General features: G+C 45.9%; 1 protein-coding gene across 2 annotated transcripts in view; it reads left to right on the forward strand.

The window, feature by feature from the left end:
• EXT2 (exostosin glycosyltransferase 2) overlaps positions 1–15,703 on the forward strand; it is a 102,413-nt gene that overhangs the window by 13,383 nt on the left and 73,327 nt on the right. For both annotated transcript variants that reach the window (XM_056527759.1, XM_056527760.1), the window contains exons 5-7: positions 1,607–1,802; positions 6,000–6,139; positions 6,222–6,315. In XM_056527759.1, the coding sequence (XP_056383734.1) occupies positions 1,607–1,802; positions 6,000–6,139; positions 6,222–6,315 (430 nt within the window). The remainder of the gene's footprint in view (positions 1–1,606; positions 1,803–5,999; positions 6,140–6,221; positions 6,316–15,703) is intronic.

Genomic DNA, 15,703 nt, shown 5'->3' on the forward strand with positions numbered 1-15,703 from the left:
TTATTTATTTATTTATTTATTTATTTTTTATTTTTTTGGGGGGAGGGCCGAAAACGGATCGGAGCACATCTGACACCACTAGGTCACAAAGGATCTCACTGACTTCAATGGGGGTCCGTCGGGGATCCGGTGTTTTCTCCTAGTTTAACAGAGGAAACCTATAGGACATTCTGGTGCCAGAAAGTTAAACAGATTTGTAAATGACTTCTGTTAAAAAATCTTTACCCTTCCAGTACTTTTTAGCAGCTGTAAGCTACAGAGGGAATTCTTTTCTTTTTTGAATTTCTTTTTTGTCTTGTCCACAGTGCTCTCTGCTGACACCTGATGCCCGTATAGCGAACCTACGCTGCTCTGGACAGTTCCTGACACGGACAGAGGTGTCAGCAGAGAGCACTGTGGACAAGACAAAAAAAGAAATTCAAAAAGAAAAGAATTTCCTCTGTACCATACAGCTGCTACAAAGTACTGGAAGGATAAATTATTTTTTAATAGAAGTCATTTACAAATCCGTTTAACTTTTCTGGCACTTTTAAGGGCACAATCCAATTTTGGCCTTGAGGATACAGCCGATTTGCTGAATAGTCGCATGCTGTACTTTTGAACGTTCATAGGGAGTTAAAGGGGTACTCCGGTGAATTTTTTTTTTTTCATATCAACTGGCTTCAGAAAGTTAAACAGATTTGTAAATTACATCTGTTTAAAAATCTTAATGCTACCAGTACTTATCAGCTGCTGAAGTTGTGGTGTTCTTTTCTGTTTGACCACAGTGTTCTCTGCTGACACCTCTGTCTGTCTCAGGAACTGTCCAGAGCAGGATAGGTTTGCTATTTAGATTTGCTCCTACTCCGGACAGTTCCTGAGGCAGACAGGTGTCAGCAGACTGCTGCCAGTGGGATAAGCAGTGTTTCCCAACCAGGGTGCCTCCAGCTGTTGCAAAACTGCAACTCCCAGCATACCCGGACAGCCTTTGGCTGTCTGGGTCATGCTGGGAGTTGTAGTTTTGCAACAGCTGGAGGCACCTTCGTTGTGAAACACTACCTTTAAGTAATATACTCTGGCTCAGGAAGGCATTTAATCTACTATTTTAGACTTTGTTGTACAATCTAAAATGATCCTCATTAAAGGGGTACTCCACTGGAAATTTTTATTTTTTATTTATTTTTTTAGATTAACTGGTGCTAGAAAGTTAAACAGATATGTAAATTACTTCTATTAATAAATCTTAATCCTTCCAGTACTTATCAGCTGCTGTACGCTCCACAGGAAGTTATTTTCTTTTTTAATTTCCTTTCTGTCTGTCCACAGTGCTCTCTGCAGACACCTCTGTCCATTTTAGGAACTTTCCAGAGTACAAGCAAATTCCCATAGGAAACCTCTCCTGCTCTGGACAGTTGCTGACATGGACAGAGGTGTCAGCAGAGAGCATTTGGTCAGACAGAAAGGAAATTCTAAAAGAAAAGAACTTCCTGTAGAGAATACAGCTGCTGATAAGTATTGGAAGGATTAAGATTTTTTTAAGAGAAGTCATTTACAAATCTGTTTAACTTTCTGGCACCAGTTGATTTAAAACATTTTAAATTGTACCCTTTTTACCTCTTCCCCACAGTCCCCGCACTTTCTTCCTCGTCTCGTCCCAGACGGCCGTGCACCCCGAGTTCCGCGCCGACCTCGAGACCATCCGAGCAGAGAACGGAGAGTCCGTCTTGATCCTTGACAAATGTAGCAATCTGTCTGACGATTCGCCGCCCCATCGCAAGCGCTGTCACAAGAACAATGTCTACGACTATCCACAGGTCCTGCAGGTAAATGACAGAGCTGTACTGGCAGGGGGCGCTGTCTTCACGCAATGCCAATCAGAGGTGCAGAGCTAATGTTAGTGTTGAGCAGGGGTCTCAAACTCAAATTATCTGGGGGCCACTGGAAGTAGCAGCTGGATGAGGCTGGGCAGCATGCATCCCTTACATATAATGCCCCAACATGCGCCCCTCATCATCCACCAGCAGCACCCCCATCATCCACCAGCAACCCCCCGCCATTCCCCCTACCCCGTGTGGTAATAGCATGAGCTGACAGATGATGGGGGTGCTACTTCTGGGTGTTCCCCACATTAGGTAGGTAGAAGCAGTTTCCCCACATTAGATGGGTAGAAGCAGGTTCCCCACCTTAGGTAGAAGCAGGTTCCCCACATTAGGTAGTGGCAGGTTCCCCATATCAGGTAGGTAGAAGCAGTTTCCCCACATTAGATAGGTAGTAGCAGGCTCCCCACATTAGGTAGTAGCAGGCTCCCCACATTAGGTAGAAGCAGGTTCCCCATATCAGGTAGGTAGAAGCAGTTTCCCCACATTAGGTAGTAGCAGTTTCCCCACATTAGGTAGTAGCAGGTTCCCCACATTAGGTAGTAGCAGGTTCCCCACATTAGGTAGTAGCAGGTTCCCCACATTAGGTAGTAGCAGGTTCCCCACATTAGGTAGTAGCAGGTTCCCCACATTAGGTAGTAGCAGGTTCCCCACATTAGGTAGTAGCAGGTTCCCCACATTAGGTAGTAGCAGGTTCCCCACATTAGGTAGTAGCAGGTTCCCCACATTAGGTAGTAGCAGGTTCCCCACATTAGGTAGTAGCAGGTTCCCCATATCAGGTAGGTAGTAGCAGGTTCCCCACATTAGGTAGTAGCAGGTTCCCCACATTAGGTAGTAGCAGGTTCCCCACATTAGGTAGTAGCAGGTTCCCCACATTAGGTAGTAGCAAGCTCCCCACATTAGGTAGTAGCAGGTTCCCCATTCCCCACATTAGGTAGTAGCAGGTTCCCCACATTAGGTAGTAGCAGGTTCCCCACATTAGGTAGTAGCAGGCTCCCCACATTAGGTAGTAGCAGGTTCCCCATTCCCCACATTAGGTAGTAGCAGGCTCCCCACATTAGGTAGAAGCAGGTTCCCCATATCAGGTAGTTAGAAGCAGTTTCCCCACATTAGGTAGTAGCAGGTTCCCCACATTAGGTAGTAGCAGGTTCCCCACATTAGGTAGTAGCAGGCTCCCCACATTAGGTAGAAGCAGGTTCCCCATATCAGGTAGTTAGAAGCAGTTTCCCCACATTAGGTAGTAGCAGGTTCCCCATATCAGGTAGTTAGAAGCAGTTTCCCCACATTAGGTAGTAGCAGGTTCCCCACATTAGGTAGTAGCAGGTTCCCCACATTAGGTAGTAGCAGGTTCCCCACATTAGGTAGTAGCAGGTTCCCCACATTAGGTAGTAGCAGGCTCCCCACATTAGGTAGTAGCAGGTTCCCCGTTCCCCACATTAGGTAGTAGCAGGTTCCCCACATTAGGTAGTAGCAGGTTCCCCGTTCCCCACATTAGGTAGTAGCAGGTTCCCCCACATTAGGTAGTAGCAGGTTCCCCAAATTAGGTAGCATTGTTGTTAATCCCCCCCTCCCCTCCCCGACTCTCTCTCACACACAGACACCCACACATGCACACACACATAGACACACTTACCTGTCCTGCGCTTCTCTCCGGCGGCGGCCTGACGAGTGATGTCACTGACGTCCTCCTGTGCGGGTCTGCGGAGGGACGTCACATGCGCAACGTCCCTCATCAGACTCGGGCCGGCTGGACAACCAGAGACCGGGAGGAGGAGGGCGGGGGAAAGTGAAGCCTTCCAGCATTGCCTGAAGCGGGGCTAAATGCCTGAAGAAGTTACCTGCCCGGCACCTGGAACTGCATGTCCCAGGCATCGGGCAATACAAATTACACATACCTGGTGCGGGCCACTAACTTTTTTCCGCGGCCGGGAGTTTGAGACCCCTGGTGTAAAGCTTTATCTGTAAGATTTTAAATATATGACTTGAAGGGGTACTCCGGTGGAAAACATTTATTTTTTAAATCAACTGGTGCCAGAAAGTTAAACAGATTTGTAAATTACTTCTATTAAAAAATCTTTACCCTTCCAGTACTTATTAGCAGCTGTATACTACAGAGGAAATTCTTTTCTTTTTGAATTTTTTTGTCTTGTCCACAGTGCTCTCTGCTGACACCTGATGCCTGTATCAGGAACTGTCCAGAACAGGAGAAAATCCCCATAGCAAACCTATGCTGCCCTGGACAGTTCCTGACACAGACAAAGGTATCAGCAGAGAGCACTGTGGACAAGACAAAAAAGAAATTCAAAAAGAAAAGAATTTCCTCTGTAGCATACAGCTGCTAATAAGTACTGGAAGGATAAAGATATTTTAATAGAAGTAATCTACAAATCTGTTTAACTTTGTGGCACCAGTTGATTAAAAAAAAATAAGTTTTCCACCGGAGTACCCCTTTAAGGGAGTGCTGTAGTGGAATACTGTAAGTTACAGATCGCTGGGGGTCCTACCACTGGGACCCCCCACGATCTCCTGTAATGTGGCAGTGGCCGTCTGCAAGAAGCATGGTACCGACCCCTGCAGAAAGCCCTGCCAGACATCTCTATGGGATACATTGAGGGGGTGTGTTGGACGCCGCATAATACGATGGACGGAACGCCCCCTTTCTGTGTATTTCCGCGGCCCCGTACAGGAGATAGCGGGATCCCAGCGGTCAGACCCCCCCCCATGATATATAACTTATCCTCTATCCTTGAGATAGGGGATAAGTTATATTCACCTGCAGTACTCCTTTATAGTGGCCACTAGATGTCGCTGTCGCTCGGATTTGAGATTCACGCCATAGGTCAGTGTTTTCCAAACAGTGTGCCTCCAGCTGTTGCAAAACTACAATGCCAAAGGCTGTCTGAGCATGCTGGGAGTTGTAGTTTTGCAACAGCTGGGGACACCCTGGTTGGGAAACATTGGTTTCTGTCGTTATCCTGTCTCAACATACAGAAGCTGTCTGCTTGATACAAGATGCTTTCTATTCTTTATAAGTCTGTACAGTGGTCCCTCAAGTTACAATATTAATCTGTTCCAGGGCGACCATTGTATGTTGAGACCAGAACTCTATGGAAACCTGGTTATTGGTTCTGAAGCCACCAAAATGTCATCCAAAAATAGGAAAAAGTGAGGTTTAAAGGGGCACTTAGCTGCTTAGCGTTTGGAACAAACTGTTCCAAACGCTGGAGCTGACGTCGGGAGCTTGTGACATCATAGCCCTGCCCCCTCAATACGTCGCGCCCCCTCCCATAGACTTGCATTGAGGGGGCAGGGCTATGACATCACGAGCTCCCCCCTCCAGCATTCAGAACAGTTTGTTCCAAATGCTGAGCAGCGGAGTACTGCTTTAAAGAACAATAAGTAGATAACTAATACAGATAAAACAAGTCCATACATATAAAAGTAATAAAGATCTACTGGGAGCTGTAATCACTGTCTATGTAGAGGATATGAGCTTCTTCAGGGTCCTGTACAGAACATACAATGTCCTAAAAAAGTTATGGAGCCGCCCTCACCTGGTGTCCAAAGGAGCAGCTAACCCTGGTACAGGCATAGAGCACAGAACATGTAATACCTCCCTGTACTGTAGGGGGCGCTACCAGACACCAGTCAGTGCATACACTTCAGTAATACAGGTAAAGAGTACAGAACATGTAATACCTCCCTGTACTGTAGGGGGCGCTACCAGACACCAGTCAGTGCATACACTTCAGTAATACAGGTAAAGAGTACAGAACATGTAATACCTCCCTGTACTGTAGGGGGCGCTACCAGACACCAGTCAGTGCATGCACTTCAGTAATACAGGTAAAGAGTAGTACAGAACATGTAATGCCTCCCTGTACTGTAGGGGGCACTACCAGACACCAGTCAGTGCATGCACTTCAGTAATACAGGGGTTTTACCAGTGAATGCCCATTCTGATTGGTCAGTTCTTCCAGCCATAGACACGTTTCACAGATCTGGACTGTCTGTACATGTTATGTTGAGTCTGGTTTCAAGTTACAATGGTCCAGAAAAGGCAATTGTATGCTGAAACTATTGTATGTTGAGGCCATTGTAAGTTGAGTGATCACTGTATTAAGTCCTAATTGTGTTTTGCAGGAAACCACGTTCTGCTTGGTCCTCCGCGGGGCCCGCCTTGGACAGGCCGTTCTCAGTGACGTCTTGCAGGCCGGTTGTGTACCAGTTATTGTTGCGGATTCATATATTTTGCCTTTTTCTGAGGTTCTGGACTGGAAGAGGTAAGAATCCTACTGTGGAGGTTTTATTGGAGCTTCTCTTTTTATGCTTGTGGTATAATAAAATGTATTTTATTTTATATAGAGCATCTGTGGTGATCCCAGAGGAGAAAATTCTGGAAATGTTCAGTATCTTGCAGAACCTCCCACAGCGACAAGTGGAAGAGATGCAAAGACAGGTGACTTTATTTTGAAGAAGTTTTGTTTTGTTGTTTTGTGCCTTTGGGAGAGAATACAGCATGAAACAAGAAGGAAGTACTATCTGTGCCTACATCATGTACAGGGAGGCAGTAATATCTGTAGCTACATGAGTTACATAGGGAGATAAGGCAGCAGGAAGAGACAAGCAAGTAGTGCTGTCTGTACCTACATCATTTATAGCGAAACAAGGACACAGCTCTATCTGTTCCTGCATCATTTACATGGGAAGACAAGGGGACATTGCTATCTCTACATACCTTATTTACAGGATAGAGACAGGCAGGCTATCTGTACCTACACTAACACAGAGAGAAGAAGGCAGTACTATCTGTATCTCTGTGTTAACATAGGTACAGATAGTGCTGCCCACTTGTCTTCCTAAAATAATGCAGACACAGATAGAGCTGTCTCTTTGTTTAGCTATAAATTATGTAGCTATGGATTGTACTGCCCCGTCTCTTTATGTAAATGATGTACATACAGATAGTACTGCCTCCTCTCTCTTTATGTAAATTATGGAGATACAGATAGTACTGCCTCCTGTCTCTCCCTATAAATTATGTATATATATTGTATTGCCTTCTACCTATATACAGTGGTCCCTCAACATACGATGGTAATCCTTTCCAAATGAACCATCGTTTGTTGAAACCATCGTATGTTGAGGGATCCGTGCAATGTAAAGTATAGGACAGTGGTCTACAACCTGCGGACCTCCAGATGTTGCAAAACTACAACACCCAGCATGCCTGGACAGCCGTTGGCTGTCCGGGCATGCTGGGTGTTGTAGTTTTGCAACATCTGGAGGTCCGCAGGTTGTAGACCACTATTAGACGAAGTTGTACTCACCTGTCCCCGCCGCTCCGGACCATCACCGCTCGTCACCGCTGCCCGGGATGTCACCGTCCATCGCTGTCACCGCGTCCCCGAGGTGTCCCCGACGCTCCAGCAAGGCCTCTTCTTCCCCGGCATCCTCGCTCTCTGTCGCCGCCATCACGTCGGTACGCACCCCGCTCCTATTGGATGACGGGACGGCGTCCGCAGCGACGTGATGACGACGATGCAGGGGATCCCGAAGAGGATGCGCCGGAGCCCCGAGGACAGGTAAGTGATCGTCAGCGGAGCACACAGGGCACCGTAAACGGCTATCCGGTGGCAGCTGAAGCAGTCAGCGCTGCAGGATAGCCGTTTATGCGATGGCCCCGACATACAAAAGCATCGTATGTTGATGCTGCCTCTGAGAGGCCATCGCATGTTGAAATGATCGTATATCGGCGCCATCGTAGGTCGAGGGGTCACTGTACATAATTTACAGGAAGAGACAGGAGGCAGTACTATCTGTGTATCTATCATTCACCAAAAGATAAGTAGTACTATCTCTATATATCTTCATTTACACAGAGAGATGGAGCGGGAGACAGTACTATCTGTATGTACATCATTTACACAAAGAGAGGGAAGTAGTACTATCTGTATCTACATCATTTATTGGTAAAACCAGGGGGCAGTACTATCTGTATATTACGTGCACTGACATGAATGGAATACTGACCCATCGCACTGAACTATATTTTCAGAGGTTGTCATCAGGCTGCTGCCCTGAGGTTATTACTATGCAATGATCTTGACAGTATTAAGAGAACTGAGGATAAATAGGAAAAAATTCTGTCAAAAGAAATATTTTTATGGTCCAATCACAGACCTAATGATTCTTTCCTGCCTGGTTGCAGTTCGCTGTATCACCAGTAGATGTCACTGTAGGATTTCGTGTTGTTCACCGTCAGCCGGCAGCGTTTATTAACGGTACACGGACCTTGGATGTTCTTATGCTCAATATTATCCAAGATTTCTGTGGATTAGTTACATTGCAAACGTCATTCGATTGTCAACAGCTGCTATTTACTCTTCCCCCATGTCTACGCCTTTCTGTAGGTAGACACTTTGGCTACTTTTTTCTTTAAAGGGTCCTTAAAGGGATACTCCAGTGAAAACCTTTTTTCTTTTAAATCAACTGGTGGCAGAAAGTTAAACATATTTGTAAATTACTTCTATTAAAAAATCTTAATCCTTCCAGTACTTATTAGCTGCTGAATGCTACAGAGGAAATTCCTTTCTTTTTGGAACACTCATGACATCACGAGCACAGTGCTCTCTGCTGACATATCTGTCCATTTTAGCAACCGTACATAGCAGATGTATGCTAAGGGCAGCATGGTGGCTCAGTGGTCAGCACTGCTGCCGTGCAGTGCTGGGGACTTGGGTTCAAATACCACTAAGGACAACAATAAATAATTAAAGCGTTGTTATTATTATAATAACATCAGCAGAGAGAACTGTGCTCGTGATGTCATCAGAGAGCATTCCAAAAAGAAAACAATTTTTCTTTGTAGTATTCAGCAGCTAATAAGTACAGGAAGGATTAAGATTTTTTAATAGAAGTAATTTACAAATATGTTTAACTTTCTGCCACCAGTTGATTTAAAAGAAAAAAGATTTTCACAGGAGTACCCCTTTAAAGGTGTACTACACCCCTAGACATCTTATCCCTTATCCAAAGAATAGGTGATAAGATGTATGATCCGATCTCTGTGCAGCACCCGGAATGTTTAGAGCGCTGGGTTCCGGCAGCGGGAGCTGTGATCTCACACCCCGCCCCCTTGTGATGTCACGACACACACCCCCTCGTGATGGCACGACACACCCCCTCGTGATGGCACACCACGCGCCCTCCATTCATGCATGGAGGGAGGGGGCGGTTGCACAATAGTTTGTGACTTTTTACACTTAAATGGGCACTCTCATTAAAACTATTTTTTGCTATTGCACTCCTTTATGGTAATACAAAAATATTTCTAATGTACTTTGTTTAAGAATTTTTTTTTTTTCCGTTTAAAAAAAGCTGCCACTAGGTGTCTCCCTACTTGTCCAGAGCACATTCGCCTCCATCTCTTGCACAGACTTTGGATTAGAAAATGCAGTCTGGAGTGCTGAAGGGGGGGGGGGGTGCATCCTTAGCCAATCATAGCTCATCTCACACTGAACTGCTCTGGGCTGTGTGTAGCAGAGTGAGGGAGGAAGTTCTCCCCTGTATGGCTTCAGATGATGTCACGCCTGCTGGGGAACGCCCTTTCCCAGTCTGTGAATCTGACTGAGACTGAGCAGAAAATACAGAGCAATATCAAGGTAGAAAACTAAAAAATAATAAAAATAAAGGCAGGGAGTGGTTTATCATGATGGGGGCAGTGAACTGGAGATCACGGGGGCCCCAGCGGTCAGACCCCCCTGCGATCAGCTACTTATCCCCTATCCTGTCCATGGGGGATAAGTTAATTTTTGCTTGACTACTCCTTCAAGACCAGCATTTGAAATTACTTTGTAATTTAATGTGCCCCCATGTATTTTACCTTAAAGGGGTTATCCAGGAATAGGAAAACGGCACTTTTTTTGGAACACCGCACCACACCTGTCCTGACCTAGCTCTGTTTTCCTATTCCTGGATGACCCTTAAAACCGTAAAGGACACAGGGAGTATTTTTACGCCCTGCCCCCGCTCCCACTGTATAAAATGCGCTCAGGAGCTGAACGTGCTTCATATTCGGTGGATCCCGTTTGCTATTAGCATCCAGGACCCACGGCTAATGCATTAACCCTTTAGATGCCACAATCGGAGTGTATAATGACATCTAAAAGCAGTATTATTTTGTTGCCGGTCAATTCGGGGAGGCTTATCGGGACCCCTGCAGCGGAATAGTGGGGTCCCGATCAGAGGGTCCTTATCTGCCTCCTCTTCTGCTTCGGCAGGCTAGAGAAGCAGAGCACCAATAACACTCGTCAGTGCTATCCTATGGCACAGCATTGGCCAGTGTTGGCAATCGAAAGGTTGTATGTTATAGTCCCCTATGGGGACAAACTGGTTAATAAAATAGTAAAAAATAAATAAATAAAAATGTTAATAAATATATATATTAACCCCTTTGCCCCGCTAATAATTCGTTCCAACCCTGAAGAGTGAGCAGAAGAAGCAATGAGAGAACTGGGTGACCGCGCACTTCTCTCCTGTCTGTGTCTATGTAAGCCGGACGGTCCTACAGACTTACACGATGAGACTACAGGGTTCGCATGACAGAGTCTGAAAAAAGAACACGCACACTTCTCCCGTCTCGTTCTCGTGATCAGTCGGGTTTGAATGTTCATGACTGATGAAAAAACTTTTGACGTGTCTCTCTGTCTTATGAAAAGTTCTTTTTAACCCTTTAAGGACCCGGGGTTTTTCTGTTTTTGCATTTTCCTCCTTACCTTTAAAAAATGATAACTCTTTCAATTTTGCACTTAAAAATCCATATTATGGCTTATTTTTTGCGCCACCATTTCTACTTTTGTAATGACGTCAGTCATTTTATCCAAAAATCGACAGCGAAATGGAAAAAAAATCATTGCGAGACAAAATTGAAGAAAAAAAACGCCATTTGGTAAAAATGACACCTTCTCTTTATTCTGTAGGTCCATACGGTTAAAATGATCCCCTACTTATATAGGTTTGATTTTATCGTACTTCTGAAAAAAATCATAACTACATGCAGGAAAATGTATACGTTTAAAATTGTCATATTCTGACCCCTGTAACTTTTTAAAATTTTTCTGTGATGGGGTGGTATGAGGGCTCAATTTTTGCGCCGTGATCTGAAGTTTTTAGCGGTACCATTTACCATGTTTTTAGCGGTACCAACGGTACCATGTATTGATAGGACTTATTGATCGCTTTTTATTCATTTTTTTTCATGATATAAAAAGTGACCAAAAATGCACTATTTTGGACTTTGGATTTTTTTTGTGCGTACGACATTGACCGTGCGGTTTAATTAACAATATATTTTTATAATTCGGACATTTCCGCATGCGGCGATACCATATATGTTTATTTTTATTTACACTGTTTTTGTTTTGTTTGTTTTTTAAATGGGAAAAGGGGGGTGATTCAAACTTTTTTTTTTTTTTTTTTTTTTGCAGTGTTATAGCTCCCATAGGGGACTATAACACTACACACACAGATCTTTTACATTGATCAATGGTTTCTCATAGGAAACCACTGATCGATGATACTGCCGCTTGACTGCTCATGCCTGGATCTCAGGCACTGAGCAATCATTCGGCGATCGGACAGCGAGGAGGCAGATAGGGACCCTCAGGCTGTCCTGTAAGCTGTTCGGGATGGCGCGATTTCGCCGCGGCTATCCCGAACAGCTACCTGAGCTAACCGGCATGGTTTTAGTTTCACTTTAGACGTGGCATTCAACTTTGAACGCCGTGTCTAAAGGGTTAATAGCGAGCGGCACCGCCATCAGTGCTCGCTATTAGCCACGGGTCCCGCCCGTTGTTAGAGGCCGGGCCCGACCCGCTATGACTTGGGGCCACGCGGGGCTCTGTTATAGAACGGGAGCGAACTCAGTACGTCCTGGGTCCTTTAACAGGTTAATGATTTGTACACATTAAAGTGGTACTCCACTGGAAAAAAAATTTTTTCTTTAAATCAACTGGTGCCAGAAAGTTAAACAGACTTGTAAATTACTTCTATTAAACAAATCTTAAAATCCTTCCAGTACTTATCAGCTGCTGTATGCTCCACAGGAAGTTCTTTTCTTATTGAATTTCCTTTGTCTGACACAGTGCTCTCTGCTGACACCTCTGTCCATTTTAGGAACTATCTAGGAGTAGGAGCAAATCCCCCGTAGAATACCTATCCTGCTCTGGACAGTTCCTAAAATGGACAGAGATGTCAGCAGAGAGCACTGTGGTCAGACAGAAATGGAATTAAAAAAGAAAAGAACTTCCTGCGGATCATAACAGCTGATAAGTACTGGAGGGATTAAGATTTTTTAATAGAAGCAATTTACAAATCTGTTTAACTTCCTGGCACCAGTTGATTTAAAAAAAAAAAAAAAAAAAAAAAAAATGGTTTTCAGTGGAGTACCCCTAGACATATTATCCCCTATCCAAAGGATAGGAAATAAGATGTCTGATCGCGGGGGAAGCCCCGCGATCTCTGCTGCGGCACCACAGACATCCGGTGCACGGAGCGAGCTTGGCGATGTGGGGTGGAGGCTTGTGACATCACGGCCACGCCCCCTCAATGCAAGTATGGGAGGGGGCGTGACTGCCGTCACGCCCCTTCCCATAGACTTGCATTGAGGGGGCATGAACTTGCATTGAGGGGGCGTGAACCCAACTCTCTAGACCAGTGGTCTTCAACCTGCGGACCTCCAGATGTTCCAAAACTACAACTCCCAGCATGCCCGGACAGCCGTTGGCTGTCCGGGCATGCTGGGAGTTGTAGTTTTGCAACATCTGGAGGTTCGCAGGTTGAAGACCACTGCTCTAGACGAACACTGGGTGCAGCACCCCCGCGGCAGGACCCCTGCGATCCGACATCTTATCCCCTATCGTTTGGATAGATAAGCTGTCTAGAGGCAGAGGACCCCTTTTAAGCTTCAGTCACACAGGACTGACGGAGCCATTTTACCGCAGCCCTTTAACTGCATTACCGGTGAACTTTCCACAGGGCACCGTGTAGATTTCATTACATAAAGCAAAAAAAAAAAAAAAAAAAAAAAAAAAAGACATTTTTGGAATTTCTGCTGATTGGTCTTGATGTGAGTTTCCAGCGGAGGAGGCCATCAGGTAGGACAGGAGTGCGGATTGTGACAAGTGAAATAGTATCTGCGGAGCGGCGCAGCATGTGCGGGTCAGGAGGCCTGGAGAGGTGTAAACAGATCCCTGATTTATCTGCGCCGCCGCTTCTGCAAACAAGCTTTCATTTGGCCGGTGGACTTTGCTTGAGTAACCTCTAACCCTGCAAGACTCTGAAGTGCGCTTACTGACAGGCCAGCTCGCCTTTCAACTCGCTCCCCTCCTGGCCTCTGTGTGTTTTTTAGGGGGGATATCTCGGCACAGCGGGGTACCTGCAGGAGAATCTCATTCTTCCCTCTCCGCGGGGGGCGCTAGAAGTTGTGAAAGGAAATTTTTCTTTCTTTCAGGGGAATGTATAACCTGAAAAGGGTTAAAAAAAAAAAAAAATCCCATTCGTGTCAATGTCTCTGGGACTGATTTTTATTTTTCCCCAAAAACAGCACCACTCCTTTCCTCAGGTTGCGTGTGGTATTGCAGCCCTGTTCCATTAAAGTGAACGGAGCCAGGTCGTAATACCACACACAAACTGAGGACAGAGGAAGCGCTGTTTTTGGAAGAAAAATCCTGAAAAGAAAAATGTGCCTCCGTGCAACAGCTGGAGGCACATTTTTTTTCTATGAAAAAGTGAGCCTCCAGCTGTTGCATAACTGCAGCTCCCAGCATGCATTGACAGCCAAAGGGCATGCTGGGAGTTGTAGTAGTGTGCCTCCTGCTGTGGCATTATTACAGCTCCCAGCATGCCCTTCTAATCCTGGTTAACCCCTTTAAGTTATCCCAAAAATCTGGTAAACAGTTAAAGGGGTACTCCGCTACCTAGACATCTTATCCCCCACCCAAAGATTGCGGGGGCCCCAGCCATCTCCCTGCTGCACCTGGCGTTCTTTTTAGAGCTTCAGGTGCAGCGCCATGCCCCGCTCATGATGTAATGGCCACGCCTCCTCAATTCAAGTCACGCCCCCTCCCATAGACCTGCATTGAGGGGGGTGTGGCCGCGAGGTCATGAGCGGGGCGTGACTGTGACGTCACGAGCCTCAGCCCTGCATCGCCAGTCATCCGACATGGAACAAAGTTCACTCCGTGGAACGGATCTCTGCGGTTCCGCAGCCGAGGTTACGGGGGTCCCCAGCGGTGGGACCCCTGCATCAGACATCTTATCCCCTATACTTTGGATAGGGGAGAAGATCTCTAGGGGCGGAGTACCCCTTTAAGGGAATCTGACACTGGCTGGAGCCCCTTTATTGTTTACCAGACACGGCACCATACTTTTTTGTTGTGGCTGTGCCTGGTACTGCAGCTCAGTCTTATTCAGTTAGTTCCAAATATATGGCACCATACCCGGTAAACAATAAAGTAGACCCGGCATGTGTGGTGCCGATAGTCCTGATAAATGCCATCGATATTATAAGGCAGTGTTGTTCTCCAACCTTTGACTCTCCAGTTGTTGTGAAACTACAACTCCCATCATTCTTGGACATGGATGGTGGACTGTACAATTTTTGTACGATGCTGAGATTTGGATGGTCTTAAAGGGAACCAATCATCAGATCTTACCCTATATAATGCTTGGCAAAGCGTTATATAGATTAAAATTGTTGTCCTCACCATCCCCGGGGGACGCTCCTGCCCCCAGGGATGGTGAAGATATGAAGTTATAAACTAGTCACCGCCGCCGCCGTAAGTAGTCACCTGGGCGGGGAGATCTTCTCATCTACTCCCGTTCTTCGGCCGGGAGCGACGCCCCCTCCGCTTGATTGATGGGCAGCGTCATTGTTCCACTCACTGAACAGACGGAGCAGAGTGATGACGCTGCCCATCAATCAAGCGGAGGGGGCGTCGCTCCTGGCCGAAGAACGGGAGTAGATGAGAAGAGCTCCCCGCCCAGGTGACTACTTACGGCGATGGCGGTGACTAGTTTATAACTTCATATCTTCACCATCCCTGGGGGCAGGAGTGTCCCCCGGGAATGGTGAAAATAAAGATTTTACCCTATATAACGCTTTGCCAAGCGTTAAATAGGGTAAAATATGATGATTGGTTCCCTTTAAGGACCTAGGGCGTACCTGTACACCCGTGGGAATTCCGGTCCCTGCCGCTCGCCGGGCAGGGACTGGACCAGGATGCCTGCTGAAATCATTCTGCAGGCATCCTGTGACATTCCGTGACAAACCTCCCCCTTCCGCCCCCCCACCCCCACCCCCATGTGAGTGATCTCTGCAGATCGCCAGTGAAATCAGTGAAGATTTACCACTATGTTAAAATAGAATGTCACTAAAAAACAGTCTCTGAATCAGAATGATTAGGAAAAAGCATCCCAGAGTTATTAATGCTTAAAGTGACAGTGGTCAAAAAATGCTCTGGTCCTTAAGGTCATAATGGGCTGTGTCCCTTGAGGGGTTAAAGGGGTACTCTGGTGAAAAAGTTTTTTTTTTTTTAAATCAACTCAACCAGTTGAAATTAAAAAAAAAATGTTCTTTACCGGAGTACCCCTTTAAATATGTATGGAAATTCCGATGTTTGAACATAGTCAGGAGTATGAGATGGGGAAAGTGGACGGTGCTGCCCGTGTTCAGCTCACAGAGCGAATTCTTTACTGATTCATTGTAACAAAGTACGAGCTGCGAGAAGCGTTTTTCAGCTGCTTTGTAAGCAATAATGTCTGTTTACATAGACAGCAAGCAGAGA

The sequence above is a fragment of the Hyla sarda genome, chromosome 6, assembly GCF_029499605.1.
Source record: "Hyla sarda isolate aHylSar1 chromosome 6, aHylSar1.hap1, whole genome shotgun sequence".
Taxonomy (NCBI): domain Eukaryota; kingdom Metazoa; phylum Chordata; class Amphibia; order Anura; family Hylidae; genus Hyla; species Hyla sarda.